The sequence below is a fragment of the Chroicocephalus ridibundus genome, chromosome 2 (genome assembly GCF_963924245.1).
Source record: "Chroicocephalus ridibundus chromosome 2, bChrRid1.1, whole genome shotgun sequence".
Taxonomy (NCBI): Eukaryota; Metazoa; Chordata; class Aves; order Charadriiformes; family Laridae; genus Chroicocephalus; species Chroicocephalus ridibundus.
Genome location: NC_086285.1, coordinates 104,078,252 through 104,098,160, shown reverse-complemented (window position 1 = coordinate 104,098,160; position 19,909 = coordinate 104,078,252). Strand labels below are relative to the sequence as shown.

General features: G+C 41.8%; 1 protein-coding gene across 4 annotated transcripts in view; it reads left to right on the top strand.

Annotated features, from left to right (window-relative positions):
- The window catches only part of CARMIL1 (capping protein regulator and myosin 1 linker 1), a 199,467-nt gene that overhangs the window by 166,331 nt on the left and 13,227 nt on the right, over positions 1-19,909 (top strand). For 2 of the 4 annotated variants that reach the window (XM_063326384.1, XM_063326386.1), the window contains exons 30-35: positions 2,743-2,760; positions 6,975-7,041; positions 7,359-7,555; positions 11,636-11,742; positions 13,465-13,897; positions 19,812-19,890. In XM_063326384.1, coding sequence (XP_063182454.1) covers positions 2,743-2,760; positions 6,975-7,041; positions 7,359-7,555; positions 11,636-11,742; positions 13,465-13,897; positions 19,812-19,890 — 901 coding nt within the window. The remainder of the gene's footprint in view (positions 1-2,742; positions 2,761-6,974; positions 7,042-7,358; positions 7,556-11,635; positions 11,743-13,464; positions 13,898-19,811; positions 19,891-19,909) is intronic. The other 2 variants (XM_063326385.1, XM_063326387.1) reach the window with 1 other exon arrangement.

The following is a 19,909-nucleotide window of genomic DNA, read 5'->3' as shown; positions in this document are numbered from 1 at the left end:
GCCTATTCCCAGTTGGCACATCGTTATGATTCCCCAATCCAATGTCTAGTTTTGTTTGGGTTTAATTTGGTTGGGAGTTTTTGGTTGTGGGTTGGTGTTTTGTCTTTAGCAAAGGCCTGTGTACAGTGGGAGGCAGACCCCTTTATTTTGCAGTTATGCTGAGAGCAAACGAAGGAAAGGGTTGGGTGGCCTCGCGGTCCGTAGTACTTCAGGGGTCTGAAGACTGGCCCTAGGTTCCCTGCAGAGCAGCCAGATTCCTTGGTGGCTTCAGGCAAGTCCCTTAGTCTTTGCTTTGCTTAGTGGTGCTTCCTTGTCTAACCTATCGCCTGCTGTGTGCCTCCCTCTCCTCCTGCTCCCTCCTCACTCCCCACCCACAGGCTGTTTAGCACCTTTTAACTTTAAAGGGGCTCAGTAGTCACACTCACTTAGGTGTGATCACTAAAGTGTGGAAGGCGTTTCCACGAGCCCTTGCTGGATCAGGATCGTAGCCATAAACTCCCCCAAATCCTGGGATTGCTTCCTGTTGCTTTGCACTTTGGTCCTAATCATGTTTCCAGCTGCTTGTATAATACAAATTCAGTTTCCCGCCTATGCGTTAAATACACAGAACGCACTGCAGTACTACCACGAATGCTGTCTGAAAGAGAAAGCGTGTTAGAGATTGATTTTTGATGTGTGCTGGAGATTTATTAAAATGGCTTCAGTTTTCGAGATGTTTCTCAATGGATTCTGCAGTCTCTCCAGCAATTTCAGAGCAGCCCTAGTGAACGGTAGTATAGAAGATCATAGAATCTTCATGGTTGGAAAGGACCTTTGAGATCATCGAGTCCAACCATACACACACACAAAAAACCGCACAATCTCTGCCACTAGAGCATGCCCTGTAGTGCCAAATCTAGACGTTTCTTAAATACCTCTAGTGATGGTGACACAACCACCTCCCTGGGCAGGCTGTTCCAGTGCCTGACCACTCTTTCAGTAAAGTAATTCCTCCTAATATCTAATCTAAACCTCCCCTGCTGCAGCTTCAGACCATTTCCTCTGGTCCTGTCATTATTCACCTGGGAGAAGAGGCCAACGGCCGCCTCTCTCCAACCTCCTTTCAGGGAGTTGTAGAGGGCAATGAGGTCTCCCCTCAGCCTCCTCTTCTCCAAGCTAAACGTGCCCAGCTCCCTCAGCCTCTCCTCATATGACCTGGTCTCCAGACCCCTCACCAGCCTGGTAGCTCTCCTCTGGAGACGCTCCAGCACGTCAATGTCCCTCTTGTACAGAGGGGCCCAGAACTGAACACAGTACTCGAGGTGGGGCCTCACCAGTGCCGAGTACAGAGGCACGATCACTTCCCTGCTCCTGCTGGCCACGCTATTCCTGATGCAAGATGGGCAAGAGGAAAATGGAGTAAGAGTGTATGTGTCTGTGGATAGCGTACAAAAATGAGAGTAATGAGGAGGTTTGCCTGAATCGCTGTTAGCTGAGAACTCCTGTATAAAGCCAAAGTTTATGAAGGTAAAAGAAAATAAAAATTAAAAAAAACCCAACACATAAAAGAAACAAAACCCCTGAGGACAGTAGGAAAATAAAGGAGTGCAGCTATGTGCAAAAACATTGTTCTTGCTATTCAAAGATAGCCCATTGTATCTTTAGCTACAGTTAAGCTTAGAAGTATGAACCGTGACAAGTGGATCGTTATTGTTGAAAATGTCAAAGCATTGAAAAACCAACCCTAATATCCCTTCAACAATTAAACGATGAACTTCGTGTTATGCGCAGACTGTTTTCACTGCTGATAATTAAATGCCAGTGCAATATCCATTTAAAAAACGCAGCACTTCCTTGTCGAGAAGTTTAATCCAGACCATAACTATTGACTTCTGCCACAAACACTCTGCTAATACCTGCGGTGTTGTTATAGCAGCACTTCCCATGCAACTTGAAGACAAAACCGCACTTCTAATAATTGTTTTTTCTTACTCTAAATTAAGGAGGAGTGTGATTGGTTAGGTGCCACACAAGAGACGCGATATGGCATTGCTTCACTTCATATGATGCCTGTGCTGCTTCCTTTTTTCCTTTAATTTTTTTGAAGGGGAGAGGAAAGGTTGTGCTTTATTAATGGAATAGCAGTCTTATAATGTGCCAAAAGTGCTTGAAAGCCTGCGCCTCTAAACCTCCTTATGGGAAGGAGAAATATTGTTGCTTTGGATTAGATTTATTTAAACCTCAGGAGAACAGACTTGCATCCCTTTTCAGTCTTTCAAGAGAAGCTTTGTTTTATTTTCCTCGCTTTCCTGCTTTCCACAACAAACTGCCGATTTTTAATTCAGAAGCTTCCTTCAGACTAGGAAGTAACAGAATTATAGGATTTTTTTTTTCCCTGCTGGTGACAGCAAAATGAAAAAACACAGTACGTTGGGACAGCAGGTGTCAGGTTGGCAGCATTGGCGAGTGACATATATTGGAAACGAAAGTCTGAAAATCTGAATTTGTCCCAATATAGGAAAAACAAGAGCGATCACACCCTTCTCTGGTTATCTTCTGGAAACACAAAGTGTATAGTACCCCAAAATGCAAGGGACTTTTACCTCATTCTTGCATGGCACCTTCCCTGCTAAGACTTCTAAGCATTTTGGCTTTAGTTTTCTTTATTTTGGTGACTTCTGGTTTTGCCTCCTTTCCTGAGAACTGCTATTGCTTTGTCTTCCCCATTCATATTCTTTTTTCTTTCTTTTTTGCTGCATGGAGACTCTCTGCTGTACAAGTGTAAGTATTTTTTTAGCTCTGCAGTTTCTGGCCTACTTGTTTACGTTTTTGTGTTCCATTTGCCTCTGTACTGCCTTGTGAGTCTCCTGGGAGACTGTAGTGCCATCCGTCTGCACCTACAAATGAAATAGGCAGCTGTTCAGGGATGAGAATGGATTTTATAAAAAGGTTCGGGTAGCATCACATCTGAATTTAAAGCATCCCTTGGCTTTAAGACCAAACCAAAGCAGAGTGCTGATGTCAGAGGTATAAGCACAAGTGTTACTGCTCAGAAAGAAAATCTGTTGATTTGGTTTTATATTCAAGCGTCATCCAGCTTAATGAAAGAATAGCTCAAAAATGGGCATAAACTAGGGCTTTCTTGCCACTAGGATGGAGGAGAAGTCAGGGGTTATCTCAGTTTAGTCAGTTGTGTTTCCTTGAGCTTTTGACTGCTGTTCTCACCTTTTTGTGCTGTCGCCCTGAATGTGTTCCGGAAGCTGAAAACACATAACGTTGTTTTGCAGAAAGGAGGGTTGAAGGGAGACTGGTTGGAGAGCTGAATTTCAAGAGGGAGGGGGAAGTTATGATTTCATTAGTTTGTTTGAAATCTTTTTGAAAGGGAAGTGACAGGAGGGCCACAGAGCATCTCTGTATCTAATAGGATTGAATATAAATTACTTTGGAGGAGGATGAGGAGAAAAACATGGAAACGAGCATATCCCTCGGCACTGACAGTAATTTCAATTATCTGTATAATCAAGGAATATAGAGTATATGAGTCCCCTTTGCTAAAAGCACATTGTTTTCTAGCACTCAAAACAAACTGATTTTAGTTGTTGGTTTTAATTCCCAAGATACTAGTGTTCTTCCACAGTTGGTAATATAAGAAAACTCAAGAGAGCTCATAGTTTTGTGAGGAGCAGAGTCAGAAGGGAGGAATCTGGAAAAGCAATTGTGGGAAGAGATCCTGGGAGTTTAAAGTTAGCTTGGACATGTGAGAGTGTCTAACTCTAAATAAGCCCTTATTTGGGAGCGTGGTGGAGATTTGCTGGCTCCCATCTGTTGCAGAAGGGTACCTTCGTGTAGTCATTTCCAGAGATCTCAGTGGCATAGGTGCAGTCAGACTTTCAAGAGGGCCTCCCAAGACCCAGAGATGCAGTTAATTTTTTTTATCTTTTCTGCCAGGCAGCTTACAGTGTGCTCACGGAAAAGTAGGCAAAACAAGGAAGACGTTCAGGAGGTGGTCTGCTAGAATGGAATGTCCCTGGAAGACGTGGAAGAAGTGAAGGAGGGGAGGTTGATACTAACAGCTGTTCCCCTGTAAAGGCCACGAGTGAAAAGACAGGCAGGAGAGTCACATGTGTGAGACCTTGTGTGGCCAGAGGTGCTGGGAAGGCAGAAGATGCACGTCTGCCAAACCTGAGCAGCTCCCATGATCTACGGGAAATGGGGCTCAGGCCAGAGGTCTTTCCCTAGGAGTTCAGCTATCCCCTCTGGTAATGACATGTGCTCGGCTACTGTGGCATACTGCACAGTGGCTGAGATACTAAGCTGAGATTAAGTCTAATATTTTGTAAAAAGAGCACGCTGGCCTATTTAAATTAATGCTTTGACCCATTTTGCTCTGCGTGTGATCTAGAAAGTTCACTTGGCAAGAAGCCTTTCATCTGTGCACTTCCTAAACAGGCTAGAAAACGGAAGGTTTTCAAATAAAAGTGTGTGTGTAGCTGTTATTCATGCTGTTAAAGCAAATGGGAGGCGTCTCTATCCCTCTGCCTTTATCCCCAGCAACCAAGCTGCTGATGGATCATGCCAAGCTGACAGTAAGTTATAGCAGTGATCCAGAGGCTGGCTTATGGTCATCAGCACAAGCTCTGCAGGGTCATCTGGCGACATCTTCTTGTCTGGGAAGGAAGAAGAAATTATTCTGTCCCTGGCTGTTGGTGATGTCTTGGAGCGTTTAAATCCCTGCACAGGAACCTCAAAAGTTGCCCCAGGCTGTTTTCCATGGGTGCCCTGGGCTGGTGCAGCTCTCGGCTTGTCTGCGTTCATCCAGGAGCACTCGGAACGCTGGCTGTGGCTGTGAAGCCACTGAGCAATTGGAGGTCTCCCATCATCCTTGTTTTCTGTCCTCTTTTCTCTTTAGCACATGAGTTGCTGTGTTATCCTACTAGATGTAATTTCCAGTCGCACCAGCGAAAAAAAAAGTGGCGAGCAGCCCCAAATGCATGCAAATATACATTAACAAGAGAAATGGGCTGTGGCTGAAAATAAAACCATGGAACTACTGACAGTGACTCCTAATTGCTGTTCCCGAAATGCTGAGCTGCTACAACTCTTCCTTACATGAGGGGTGGATGCCTTTGGTTGTTTCAGGTTTGGGTGACAGATTGGCAGCTATTGAGATGTGCAATTCAGAGGCTTCCCAGCTGCCTACCCATTGCACCATCCACTGCAATTTTGACTGAAAAACTTCAACACTTCTCCAGCCACTTGCCGTTGAATCCATTGCATTTAATTTATTGGTAACTCTGAAAGTAATGTCTGACCTTTCGATGCAGTAGCGCTTTGCCTGCTCATTAGTTTCAGGGTAAGTCTGCTCAGGTGACAAGCTGTTTCCTGGCTGGGCTTGAAACTATTGTGTCATTTACTGATGCTTGTCAAATGTGGAAGTGGAAACCTGCAACAACTGAAGGTATCTTTTATTCCCGGTGATGTGCGTGGCAATAAAAACAAAGCTCCATTGCCCAGACAGTGCTATGACTGCCCGCTCTGTAGTCCGCAGGTCCTTTTTTGGTCTTGAGAAGATGGGTAATAACTTTCCTGTTAGGAAAATCTGTCATAACCCCTGAGCATATGAACAGTGGCATAATAATCCTCCTGCCTGCTTTGGATGGGAATATGAATTCAGTACATGTAAGTCTGTGCACTGAACTTCCCATACATAAAAACTGGCAAATGTTTACCTTAAATAATTCATGATTTGTCTGAAATGTCAATGACAACTATGTCTTTTCTGGCTTGTATAAAATTGATGCTACTAAACTTGACTAACAATTCTGTTAATGAGTTGTGAGCCATAACAGCTTCCTGACTGACACTCCAGATTTGAAGCCACTAGGCTTCAAGACTAGCAAGTAAATGGAAGCGTGTGGATGTCACTAAAGCCAGCACATACGACTCTACCACAAAAGGAGCCCATCTTTGCAGAAGCTGAGTCATTTAAAATTAACTCTTTAGAAAACGTGCAGATCGGCTTTTGGTTTAAAAGTCTTACAGTGCTGAGCTCTGTTAAGAGGTTTGGAATTGGTGACGCATGCATTTCCTGTAGCAAAACTGTCTTTCTTGCCATGCAAACTTTCAGGAGAGTTCAGGCAAGAAAATAAGGGCAACTTTCTTCCAAAAATAACAAACTCGGGTCCTAATTCTGGGTATTTGTGCTCTTAAGGCAACATATTCCTTTTTTTCTGGGAATGTGAATATGAGAAGAATAATAGCGCGTAACTTTCAGTAACTACATCGAATTTATGCCAAGGTAACTTTCCACCTATTCTCAGCGTATCTAAAGTCCAGGGAAGTCATGTGTTTGCTGGAGATATTGCTAACACTGACAAGGTATTTTTGCTTTTTGAAGAAGGGCCGTGGGCTCCAGGACTGCATTTTCCTGGGGAAGTTTGGTGAGCTGTGGGGTGGTGTCCAGAGGCATAGATATCTGAATTCCAATCATTCTCAGTAGCATGTCACTAACAAACGAACTGAGGAAGTGTATTTTGTATGAAAAATAAAAGCCAGAACCAAGGGAGAGACTCTCCCTGGTATTGTCATTAACAGTGCAGTACTGGATGCAGGAATTAATTTTTCTGTGCCTCATGATCTCAGATGCGGAGGTCAGGTTTTAATAGTTCCCCTTGTTCCGCAGTTGGGGATCAATGAGTTAACGCTTGGACAATTCAAACAATCATCATGTGTACAGCCTATGGTATTAGTGGGAAGAATAAACTACCTCCCTGGTTCTGATCAAAGTCAGTTGAACAAAATGTCAGTTTAGAAAAAAATTCTGAATATTTGAGAAGGGTAGGAAAAAACCCCATTCCCTCCTGGTGTTCAACGCAATCAGATCTTGAAATGATACATAGGCTTGAAGAACTGATTTGCTGGATAGAAAGGAAAAGGTGTTCTTTGTCATTTCCTCTGTCCTCTAAAGTAATTTTTGTTTTGTTTTGTGTTGATAGATGACTCCTAAATCAAAAAGGAAAAGCATCCACAGTAGAATGCTCCGGCCGGTGTCCAGAGCTTTTGGTAAGTTAGAATTTTTAAAACCTTTTTGCTTCTTTGCTTGCCTGAGATTCTTCTAGGTAGTTCTTCATTGAAAAGCCCAGATGACTCTCCCTCCCTCTGGACTGCATTTGAGGCCCCCACTGGCTGCTTTGTTTTGTGACTTTTCTAGTGTGTTTGGTAGTAAATACTTGCTCACGGTGCTCTGTCTGCTCACAAACATGCTGTGGCTGAGTTTTCTAAATGTGTTTATAGTTATTTACCAGAAAAGAGAGGAATGGCATTGTCTTTTGTTTTAAATAGCATTTTAAGTCTAATTAGAAAGTTTTGATTTCTCTTAGAAATGGAATTTGATCTAGATAAAGCACTGGAAGAAGTACCTATCCATATAGAAGACCCACCATTTCCTTCCAGCAGGCCAGACAAACGAACTTCTGGATTCATTTCAGAGCTGCCATCAGAAGAAGGGAGAAAACTGGAACACTTTACAAAATTAAGACCCAAAAGGAATAAAAAGCAGCAGCCCAGCCAAGCAGCAGTGAGTCTACATTAAAATATTGCTGGCGATGTCGTCTCTTGATTGCGTTTTGCCATGAGTCAGGTCTTGCAATGTAATGAGGACAACTGTTAGAGTTTTAAAAGCCATAAGCAACTACTTAATTTTTCTTCTGGTATTCATGTCTTTCAGTGTGCAATCCCTATTACAAGCTTTTTGTCTTGTTTGACACAGCCTAAAACCAGGATATGTTTCATCCTTTTTTAATTTGCTTTTGTTTTTTCTTGGAAGTAGTTTCTGGAGGTACTTGGAGCTTTCACAGGAAACGCACAAAATATCATGAGACTTTTCAATTATATTGCAAGGTTTTGTTAAGTCTTAATCCTTTTTTCTGCCTGCATTAAGATGTGGCAACTTGGCATGAATTCTTATTTCTATCAGCTCTCAGAGGAGCTACTCTGTGACACCCAGCTTCCCACAGCTCCTTAACTAAAGATGGTGTTCGGGCCAGCAAATCTGCATAGTCACAGATCTGCTTTTCGTGCTGGAGCCTGCCTTAGAAAAGCAAAACAGAAGAGCAGTGTCTGTCTACGAAAGGCATTGGTGTGAACCCAAGTATACGTGTGGGGGGTTCCCACAGTTCCGTTTCCTAGGCATACCACATCAATAAAGATTTATTTCCGTGATGGTATGTCCTCGGGGCATGTGAGGACAGATCTGGAGGAGTTACAGAGCTATCTCGCAGCAACAGAGCACAGCTGATATGATAAGTAACCCTTATCAAGGGGCAGCCATTGCTTCTCTGAGTTATGCTGCCTACTAATGAATGTCTGTGGCCTCTTCTGCTCCCTGAAGATTGTCGGTGGAGAGGACCCTCGAAAATTTCCCTAATGCTGGGAAAGATCGTATCAGGCAGCAGAGTGCTTTTTGCACCACTTGGAAATGGAGAAACCTTCAAGCAGAGGGGATATTCTAGCCAACTTTCCACTCCCTATCACAGGGAAGGATAGAGGTAGGAGGAGGATGGACTGGTCTCTGCGTCGTAGTGAAAACACATCTGTGTTTACTTCTTCCAGTTCCAATTCTGCAGAACGCACATGTTTTCCCAGTTGCTAAACTTGCCTCTCTTCCAAACTTACTCAGCGCATCTTGTGCCATCTGCAAAGGGGTGTGGAAAAAGTGGGGGCAAGTGCTTCGCTACCAGGCATGGAACTGGGACATACAATGTCTTGCTCAACAGAAACAAAAGCTTACTTCTTGCAGAGGAGAAGTGTTACTTCCCAGGATAGTGCACCGCTGTGGGAATGCTCATCCATATTCAATTAATTAGGAAATTAAGGGTTTATTTAGTTGCAGAAATTGAAAGGAACTTTTTTACTTAAACTCATTTGTCCCTGCCTTGTTTTTATGGACCATTTAATTCCTTACTAGTTCTGACCTCGTTACAAGTCTAAACAAATTTTTGAAAGATTTAAGATGTTTGCTTTGATGCTTCCAAAAATGAAACAGTGAAATTTTGAAGGCTGGAATCATGAGTGGACTGTGGCATTGTTTGCAGAAATGATTTGTTGCTAGTTTTGTCACTTTGAGAATACAGAAAGCAGCGGTTAAGAAAAGGACTTGGAACATGAGATGCAAAATCTTGACTTTTTCTACCGCTTAAAGCAGGTCTGTTGGGTTGTTTGCTGTTCCCATTATTTCCATTTAGTAATTTAAGGGGTCTCAGGTGATCATAGCTTTCCTTCTCTGGTTTTGCTGGAGAACAGATTTGTTCTTTGTAAGCTGGATAATGTAAGAAAAAAAGGGAAAAATGGAGTGGGGGAAAAAAGGGAGAAATATAAAGCTTTAACTTGGGGTGGGTGTGAGGGCAGAAGAAAGATTCATAGTTTTGTCAGAGTTTTTACTGAAATGAGTGTTCAGAGGGGAAAAAAAACCGGGGCGGGGGGGCGGGGAAGAAAACCTCAGCACCATCCACCCCCAAATAGCTTTGAAGCAGTGTAATGAAAAAGTTGTTTATCAGTTAGATTTTTGTGAGATCTTAACCTCATGAGTTCTTCCGCCAAGTGTGAAGATTTACTACAGCAGGGAGGTGAATCTCTAATATATGAAAGAGATTGTGATTCCTTTTTTTATTTCTGCTTCCAAGCCAGTTTTTCCTTAATACAGAAATATAGAAGGCTCACTTTTAAACTTAGGCTAAAGAAAAATAAAATTGACAAGTGAAAACTTAGCTAGCTTTTTTTGCTTTTTTTTTTTTTAGCTTAAAACACAAAATAAACCAGAGCTCAGTCTTTTACATTAACGTTGATCACTAAAAGGCATTAGAGTAAATATCTGTAAGAAAATCCTGTGCCTTGAGGACCTTATTAGGCCCTCAACATTTGTGTATGCCTTTAGTACATTTTTAGGAACTTGCTGCTTTTTCAGATGCAAACTTTTTTGAGGTAGATCTTCTCACTTGCTGTAGATTATTGGATTCTTGCATCTTTCAGGAGATGGACTTGCCTTTGATACTTACATGTTTGTTCCTACTATCTGGAGGGCTCCGGTATCAATATTAAATGGCTTCTCATTTGTGTTGAAATGCGTCAGCCACTTTGGTTGAGACGTTTCAGTTGAAATGTCAGTGTCAACTATTTATGACTGAGAAGGTAAATATTTACATTGAGACAACCAGCACTGCTGTGACCAACCCAGTATATGCAGTCAGTATATGTGTTGCTGTCTAGTGTCAGATGTTCCAGCTAAGAAAGTTCTCTACAGAAAAAAAACAAAGGTTGACAGAGTTGGAAGTCTGAGAAGTCATTGTGCTGCTTAGAATAAAGCTGGTTTTTATGGAAAATATGCGGTTTGACTGGCAACAAAGCAGTTGTTACCAGGTGGGCTCTTTTCAGATCAGCATTACATTACTACAGCAGGTATCAATAAAATATTAGCTATTATCTTTTATAACAAAGTAAATACTAGGCTTCTAACAAGGTTCAGCCACTGGAAAGTAAGAAGTTTCATGGATGTGTCAAAGCATTGGTTCAGATGCAATCCGTTTTCCCTGGCGTAATGAGGCTAGGTTTGGTCTTAACAGCAGCTTTTAAGAGTATTTATTTTTCTTTTTAGAGGCATAGAAAAGAGTGTGTATTCCAGACGAAAACGGAAGATGGGATTACTCTGAGTAATCGTGGCAATTAGGAGATTCCTTGATTTAAATTATTTCAAATTATGAACGCTGCTATTTTGTGTCAGACTGATTCCTGATAGGTAGCACTACCACGAATACAACTGGGTTGGGTCTTGCAGAGTCCTCTGTAGTCCCCCAAAAGGTTTCCAGATGGCATTTAACTTGAAGGAAGTCTCTCTACTGGTAATGCAGCTTTTTCAACATCAAAGCCATGTACAGGAGCTAGACCACATGAGAAATCCTCCCAGGAGAAGGCATGTTTCTTCTTCAGGAGGCCGCAGAATCACCAGGTAGTCTTCACAGGGCCTTTGTGGTTGGCAGGTATTACTAAGTCATCCTGGTTTAGGTGCCTCCAGTCACCCATGTTCAAAATGCGGGCATTGAAACTAGAGAAAGGGAGCAGGTTTTCCATTTTCAGACACTCGGTGACAATATGTGTTCGGTTCCTCAAGTGAAACACCTGATTCTGTATTTAGAGTCTCTGCTTTTGGAAGTGCTGGATCGAATGAATTATTAAAGGCTCTGTTAGCCTGCTGAAGTTCTGTTTTTAAATCCAAATTCCAGAACATACGTTTTTCCCTGAGCAGGGCAACAGCTAACTGTTGAAAATACTTTCTCTTCAGGTCACCACCTGATCAGGATTTAATTTTTCTTTGACTTCTTTTTTTCTTCTCTAACTGAATTAGTGCTCTATTCTCACAAGCCCAAGGCATTTTATCCCTGACCTCCTGCATTGCAGTATCCAATTTATCACTGGTGGTTTGGGTTATTTGGCATTTCATGTAATGCATCAACTGGCCTGACTAAAGGGGGAATTCCAGTGGTGATTCCATCGTCTGCACTGAGATTTGGTTGGCACACACAATTTTTATGATGTCTTAACTCTTATCATTGAAACAAATATGCTTAGATTATTATATACCAGAGAGAGTTTTTTTTTCTGTCAGGTGTCTGCTGGAGTGCCTCCAGAAGGGGATCAGAATGGCCTCATGGGGAGAGTGGATGAAGGCGTGGATGAATTTTTCACTAAGAAAGTGACAAAAATGGATTCGAAGTAAGTTCAAATGTAATTTTTTTTAAAAATTAAATAATTTATCCTGATAGCTGGGTAAGTAGCACTTCTAAGTTGTATTTGACTTCTGTTTCCAATATCCAGGGTTGCTGCTGTCAAAGTCAGAAAACACCTTAGTAGTCAAGACATTGTGAATTCAATTACCCTCCCTTAAAAATGACTACTTTGTAATAAATTGCTTTAATATTCCACGTGGAGGGGATTATTGACTAGTGTGTATTTTTATAATTCAGTTGACTTCATTTTACTCTTCAGTGGAGCTCATTAGAGCTGCGAGGCTCTCTTCTCCAGCGCTGGTGGTACACGCATGGGTTTCTTTGTCTAGTAAGGACTGCTGTTGGGCACAGTGTTTTGAGAGATGACAGTAGATTTATGTTGTTTTAGAAATATGTTGAAGACATGTTTGACCAATTTGTAGTATTCTAGATTTAGGCAATACATTCATCTGAAAGATATGACTCCTTCAGCTTTGTGTAAGGGTTATACAGCTTATACAATTGCTTTGTAACTGGCTGTATATTTACAGAATCAGGCATCTAGATATTCTTGCATTCATGCACGTTTGTGCACGTAACGCACACAGAGACACACGCACACACAAATACTTACATAAATAGAAGGAATACTTACATAAATAGAAAGCCAGGGCAGTTTCCAGGCAGCTTGGAATGACCTCTTCTGTGCTGTATGTGACATCCATTAAGGAAAATGGTAGGTGTTAACTGGTAGACAGCTGTGTCAGGAAAAGCAAATGTTTTAAAGTCACTGTGAGTTATAAATATCTGTAGTGACATGTGAAGCCACGTGTGATATACTACGTGTAGTTGTAAGATTATGGTAGCTTTGAAAAAATGGATTAGCCAGGCTAAGTTCAGGGTGCTCACAGACTACTGCATCCTCCTGTGCTTCCCTTGGGCGTCTGCCACCTGCTCATTTCAGATGTCCTCGTGAACTTGCACTATCCCTGTGTGCCCATCCCTGGCCATGCCCATGGCTGGGGATCTTTGCTCCATTTGCTGCACCGTTGGCTCTTTCTCCAGTTGGGGTGCTCGTATGCAGACATGTTATGCGCCTAGCTTTCCCCTCAAATGTGAATACTTTCTTCATAAGATGCCTGTAGAAAATCTTACTGTGAGGTGGGTTGGTTTGGGGTTGTTTTTTTTATTTTGAGGATAAGCATCTGCACTATAAAGGTGACCTCTCCTTGTTCCTTACTGAGAGAAGATGGCTGTGACAACTAGTTCCTATTTCAGGCAGGCTCTTTAACAAACCAGATCCCCCAAAAGCTCTGTAAATCATGTACCTGGATCAGTTGTTCTCCTTTTACTAATGGACAGATACAAACCGGAGGTAGCTAGCTCTGGAAACAGAGCAGAGTGAAATTGTATGTGCATAGACAGCTTGGGCAGAGCTCCACTGAAGCAGCACCTTGTTGGTGTTGGAAACGGCTTGGTGCCCAGTGCAGATGGAATGGCTGCCTCTCTTCATTATACCATGCACAAGGCCAGCACTGGAATTCTCAAGACAGTATGATCAATGTTAATTGTCCAGTTTTTAATTTAGGGACACCAGCTAATGACTGAGCCTAGGGCAACATATGGATCATACAAAAGATTGGCTTTGGCCAGGAGAAGTCATTTGGTACTATTTAAAAGCGAGGGAGGAGGGGAGTGAAGAGTTTAAAATGTCTGTGTCTTTTATTAGGAGACCACCAACTAAAAGTTCAGACAGCAGTGAGCCCAGTGAAGCAGGTGATGAGAAGAAGAAAAGGGACTCAAGGAAGAGTGGCTTCCTTAACTTAATCAAGTCAAGAGGCTCCAAATCTGAACGTCCTCAGACTGTGTTGGTGGCAGAGGAGCCCTCCTCACCCAAGGTTGCTGCAAAAAGTCCAGCTGTGGACACAAGCAAGAAGGAGGTAAAGCCTGCAGAGCAGAACGGTGGTACAGAGCGATCCGAGGAATTAAAGACACCAGACTCGCTGGAGGAGGCACAGCCAGACGATGCTGCAAAAGCTGAGAGGGGTGACAGCAAAGGAAGCCCACAAGGGGGCCGGAGGTATGGCGTGCAGGTGATGGGCAGTGGACTTCTCGCAGAAATGAAAGCCAAGCAGGAGAAGAGAGCAGCCTCTGCTCAAAAGGTGAAGGCAATTTGATTTCTCTTGAGTTGTTGAAAAAAATAAGCAAGAGCTAGGTGTCTTCAGGGGGAGGTGGGTTGGATCTACAAGGGTTGGTGGCTGGGGCTTGAGATATCAGCCCTGCCTTCCACGAGGGATTATGGTGTTCCTGCGACAGGATTGCTCTCTGCTGTGGTGGTTGAACATGAATACCCTGGCCAAGGACTAGGCTGCACATGTGGAGCAGGCGATGCACCCTTAAGGCTCCGCTTTCTCTCCTCTGGTGGAAGAGGTGACACCAGTGCTTGATGTCAGGCCATCACAAGCACAGAAGAGGACACGTAATTGTTTGCATATATTACAGAGTAATTTTGGGGCGATTAGTAAGCATAGTCTGGATGTCTCTATGTGATGTGTGGTTTGTTCACATGTAATGGGAGCATGCTTTATAAAAGGTAAAGCTAGGACAAACTCTTACTGTGTGCCTCCTGCACACTGGTTCCTCAGGTGTTCGGCAGAGTTAACGACAGTGGTACCTATCTGTACTCTTCTCTTTTGGAAGGTAATGTAGAAAGGTGGAGAGATGTACTGTATTTTAAATTATATATATTCCATGCAGAAAAGTAAATCTGGCTTCCCAACACTGTTTACAGCTATTCAGCTTATACTTTTCTTGTTGCACTTTTTATGTTCTTTTGTACCACACCTAATGATTTTTATGCCTTTGATTTCTGTATTTCAAATACTAACACTCAAAGAAAATAAGCATAGCCTAAAAAAAATTAATCTGTTCCCAATTGTGTGTCCAGATTCCCTTTGCTCTATGTAATTTTCTCCTCTGTGAAGTGCTGATGCTGAGCTGGAACCCTGCTTCACTTCACAAACGTGGAGTGGAATATCCTTGTGTTGCTCTAAAGCATTTTGTGCCAACCTGTTTTGCCTGATGCCCATTTCCCATTGTACTTACCCATTATCAGCTCCTGCTTCCTTCCAGCTGCAGTTGGCATGTTCTAAAATTACCAAAGACCAGCCTTTTTTCACTCCTCCTCTCTTCCTCTTCATCGTGCAGGACACTCGGATGCTATCCATTCCCCAGTGTTTACCCACTGTGATTTGGAAGCTGTTGCCTTATGACAAAGCTCATTGCAAGCTCTGCTCTGTTTTTCCTCCTTTAACACATTGCAGAATTGTCTTGCTGTGACTGAGCAAGGCACACAAAGTTCATTTTTACCTTTCTTCCTACTCTGACAGTGCCTGCCATGATCATAGACTCATCAAAGAATAGTTTGGGTTGGAAGGGACCTTTAAAGGTCATCTAGTCCAACCTCCCCTGCAATGAGCAGAGACATCTTCAACTAGATCAGGTTGCTCAGAGCCCTGTCCAACCTGACCTTAAATGTTTCCAGGGATGGGGCATCTACCACCTCTCTGGGCAACCTATGGCAGTATTTCACCACCCTCATTGTAAAAAATGTCTTCCTTCTATCTAGTCTAAACCTTCCCTCTTTTAGTTTAAAGCCATTACCCCTTGTCCTGTCGCAACAGGCCCTGACAAAAAGTTTGTCCCCATCTTTCTTATAAGCCCCCTTAAAGTACTGAAAGGCCACAATCATGTCTCCCTGGAGCCTTCTCTTCTCCTGGTTCAACAACCCCAACTCTCTCAGCCTGTCCTCATAGGAGAGGTGCTCTATCTGATCATCTTTGCGGCCCTCCTGTGGACCTGCTCCAACAGGTCCATATCTTTCCTGTGCTTGAGCTTTCCAGAGCTGGACACAGCACTCCAGGTGGGGGCTCACCAGAGTGGAGTAGAGGGGCAAAATCACCTCTCTCGACCTGCAGACATTGGGGTCTTATAATAGCAGATTCAAATTAACATGATAGTCTGTGGCTCATTAAAGGCACCCCCAGCATAAATTTTTTTTTTCTAAAGAAATGAGCAATTCCCACCTTTCTCATTGGTGCTGACTAGTGCCCATGAATAGTCTCACTGATTTCTAAGACACCAAGTTTTCAAGTAAAAGGCCATGTGATTTTAAATAAAAGTGTTATGCTCTGCCCGTAACTTATAAAATACCTAGTTACTCTAGATTATATAGATTTTTACAACTGATAAACTGCGTGTGCTAGGTGCTCTTCAAGTTCTTAGCACTTGTCATCTAAAGTTAGTCAGATCTGGAATGATGTGTCTGAGGCAGAATATTACCATGCATAATAGTTTTTTTTAAGAGAGGAGAGTAAAAGTCTGATTCCATTGATTAGCTTTCATAGCATTGATTGAAAACTTGAACTTATTCTAGCAAAAAGAAAGGTTGTTGCCTTTTCCCAGTATTTTTTTTCCACCCTTTGCTTTTTTCTGGTTGTAAAGGTTACCTCTCTTCTTTGAGGTTTATTATTAGTTTCCTGTTCTCCTTAGGTTGTTGGTGTATGAATATAAAAAGGAGAGGCTGTTAAGAAATTATTTGTTTTGGAATTTTTTAAAAAATATTTTGTTGATCTCATTTTTTGTTATATTTTGTAAAAAATTATATTTATGTAATGCAACAGTAGGTATTTTTTTTTTTTTTTGAGTGACAAGAAAACTGAATTGAAATAGGAATATGTACGCAGCAGGGCACTGAGTTATCCATTCATAATGTTGCCCAGACCACACAAAATCGAACTGCTGTTCAAAAGAATTTTTTCCATACTTCATCCTAGATCACAATATTGAACAATTTATTTTTGCACTTTTATTCATGATATTCATGAAGGTGAAAATCATATGGTATCCTGGTGGTTGAACTACAGAGGAAAGCATCCCACTGCTGTTACATTGATTAGGATGGGTATGACATCAACTTCCCTAACATCTTCAAATTTATCAGAGTTCCAGTAGGATAGAAAATTGTATTTTCCTTTAAGGTACAGATGGCTGCTTATATTCTGAGCTATTTTACATGAAAACAAAGCCAGAAGGAATTTACTATTTCATTCATACCCTACCGCAGTCTTGTTACAGATACAAGTGACGAGCAGGTGCACAGTAGATGGAAAGATGGTAGATGATTTTTTTGTTTTCTTTTGCTTAGAATACAACGTGTGAATTGGCATTAATCGTAGAGACGAGTATTTGCAGATTAGTGTTGCCTCTAGGCGTGGGTAAAAAGATCTTTTAGCTCCATCTAGTGTTCACAGACTGACTTTTTAAATACCTCGAGGAAGACTGAGCAGACCAAGGTCGTCTGTAACCTGTTTATTCACTCTCAATGGCACCCAACTCTGCAGTATTTCCCAGCCTTGCATGAATTCCTATTAAAAGTGGAGCCTGGTCATTATTTATCTGATAAATCCACCTGCATTTATCTGACATGACTGACAGCTTCTCAGAGTAAATTTGTGCAGCAAGTGTTTAGTGTTGCCTCAGGACCATAAGCAGTTTGTAAGGGGTGTCCAGTTGGTAGCCAAACATACAAGCATCCTAATTGCATTTTTAAGTACTACACTACTAGATGCCAGCACTGCCTTTTGTACTTGCCTCTGTACGTGGTCATATTTCCCCAGCAGACCCATAACTGGGAGGGAGGGAGGAAGTTGTGGTGATGAAATTAGTTTTCACATTGTTGTAGAGCTCTCTTAAAAGTTATTTAAGCTAAGTGTTATGCATATATCTTCAATATTTATATAGGAAAATGAGTGTTTTGGTGAAAGTTCATGAGGATTCATGTTCCATGAAGAAATTGTTGGTAAATTCAGTTCTCAAAGTGTTTTTTTTCCAAGGTATGGAAGAAAAATGCAGTAAGCGGAAAGTGGTATTCCCTTCTAAAATATATAGCCAAGACAGTCTTACAAAGAAACACATGGCTTTAGGAGGTGGAGAGGTGAGAATTTAGCTAAAAATATCAATGACAGTCAAGAAACGGGAATAAAAATGTGAGTTTTCACCCAGTGGTACAAAGCATAATGTTCCTCCTAGCTTTGGAGGGGACTTTGTGTTTTGTCCGTATGGGCACCGTATCTTACCATTTTGGCCCTACAAGTCATGGCATTTCTAGAGTGCTTCTGACCAGAAGACTTTGTTGTGTGGCTTACATGTGGTTTTTAACATACAAATGATTTTATAATTAAAACCTGTAGAAATATAATCCTTTAGAGTGGATAGTTATATCTGTATAAGGGTAGTTTTACAGTACAGGAAGTTTAATGGTGATTGTAATAGCATCCTCCTTAACGCAGTGTGCCACTTTAGGTGCACATCTGGACTTAGTGGAGAGGTTGCGAGGTAGCGTTACCCTGCCAGGTCTTATAGAGGAAGGGCGGGCACTCAACATCTCCATCCTTTTCGTTGTTGTATTAAAGAAAGTCTTTGTTTTAGGAGCTGTGAGATTACATGAGTGAAATGGAGGTATCAGTAAATCTGTAAGGCCAAACACACTGTATTCTGCATCGCTCCCTAAAATCTGCTTCTCTGGAAATGTCTGTGTTGAATTACCACCACAACGGAAAGACATGTGGCAGCAGGGATATTTAGAGATTGTTCCTTTATGTTTACATTTTAAATACTGTTTTCACTCTAAATCTGTCAATTTTTCTATAATTAGTATGTGCTTCTACTACTTTTAGCCATTTTCTTCCTTCCTGCATTTCCTGTTGTCCAATTTTTATCTACATGCTATACCTAGGTGTCTTTTAGATTGTAAGCTCCAAAGGGCAGTGATCGTGTTTGGCGTACACTGCATGGCACATGGTGGAGGTTTCTAAATGCTATGGGACAGTCAGACCCCAGCACGAGTCGTGCAGAGTGGGTGTTGCAGCAGTAGTAGCAGTGTCCTGAACGTGTCAACATGACTTATGCATGGGTATGTAACCAAGCGCAGTGGTCATCAGCATAAATCCTGTGCTTTAAGCATTTGCCACAGTCTTGAAATAGCAAATGAAGGTCAAGGCTGAAGCTGCCTGCAAAAGCCTATCCCCACTTTTTTAGTTTAAAAAAAAAAAAAACAAAACCGCTTTTTTTTTTTTTGCCTAGTTTATCTTTATAAGGCTTTCTGTCATAGTATATCCTGCCCTAATTCCTATGCACTTTTTGTATCCTTCCTTTTATCCATTTGCTTAAGCTTTGGTAGCAGGTAAGACGGTAAAAGGAGGATGGTTGTTTTACAAGCACATCCCCTGCCTATCTAAATTTCTCCTGATGAATGCACAGGTTTCAAGCTCACTTGGGCTAGACCTATGATATGACAAAAGTCTTTGCACCATTTCGTTTGAGGCCAGGAAGTTAGGAAAGCTATTCTTGAGAATAAAAGACTTAGCCTTATCAGCAAGGTACACAAGACTTATCAGCATGTGAACAAGAAGCCTCCTTTCTTTAGAGGTGCTGAGCGTCCAGCAGCCCTTGTGATGGGTAGCTATAAACACCTTTCAAGAAGTAAGGCCTATTTGTTTGAAAAGCAATCTGGTAAATATGTGGGTGCTGCTGCTTCTGTAGTTGTTATTTTATCTAAAATGAAAAGTTAAAAGTTATTCTCGTATGTGGAAGAACACAGGATCCATTCAGCAGTCCTATACTCAAAATGTAGATCTCCAGAAAAACACTTCTTGTTTTAAACCTTAACAAGTAATTTTTAAATATGGAGCTATCTTTGAAGGAAAGACTGTTTCCAGCTGGCACCTTTAGTTTCAACTCCTGTACAGGAGGAGACCTGTTGCTTAGGAGGCAGGGTGTCATTGCGGCTTTGCGAGTTGTGTGGCAGTATTATTATCAAATCAGCATAGCTTTTTTCCTACTTAAATATCCAAGACCTGAAAGAGAAACAAGCAGAGAGAATCCACCATTTATTATTATCATCACTGCTTTCTCTGACTTACAGTTTCCAAATTAGAGGGGGATTTCTAACAGAATGACTAAGTTGTATTAATTACAGATGTATTATTAATAAGAGAGCTTTTCTCACTCTTTCAGAAACTTGGGAATGACACAACTCCCAGAGAGTCTTTTGACACAGCGATGAGCTCAGAGCGACTGGATGGAAGTGGTACAGGTACCTTTTGGTTTTCCTG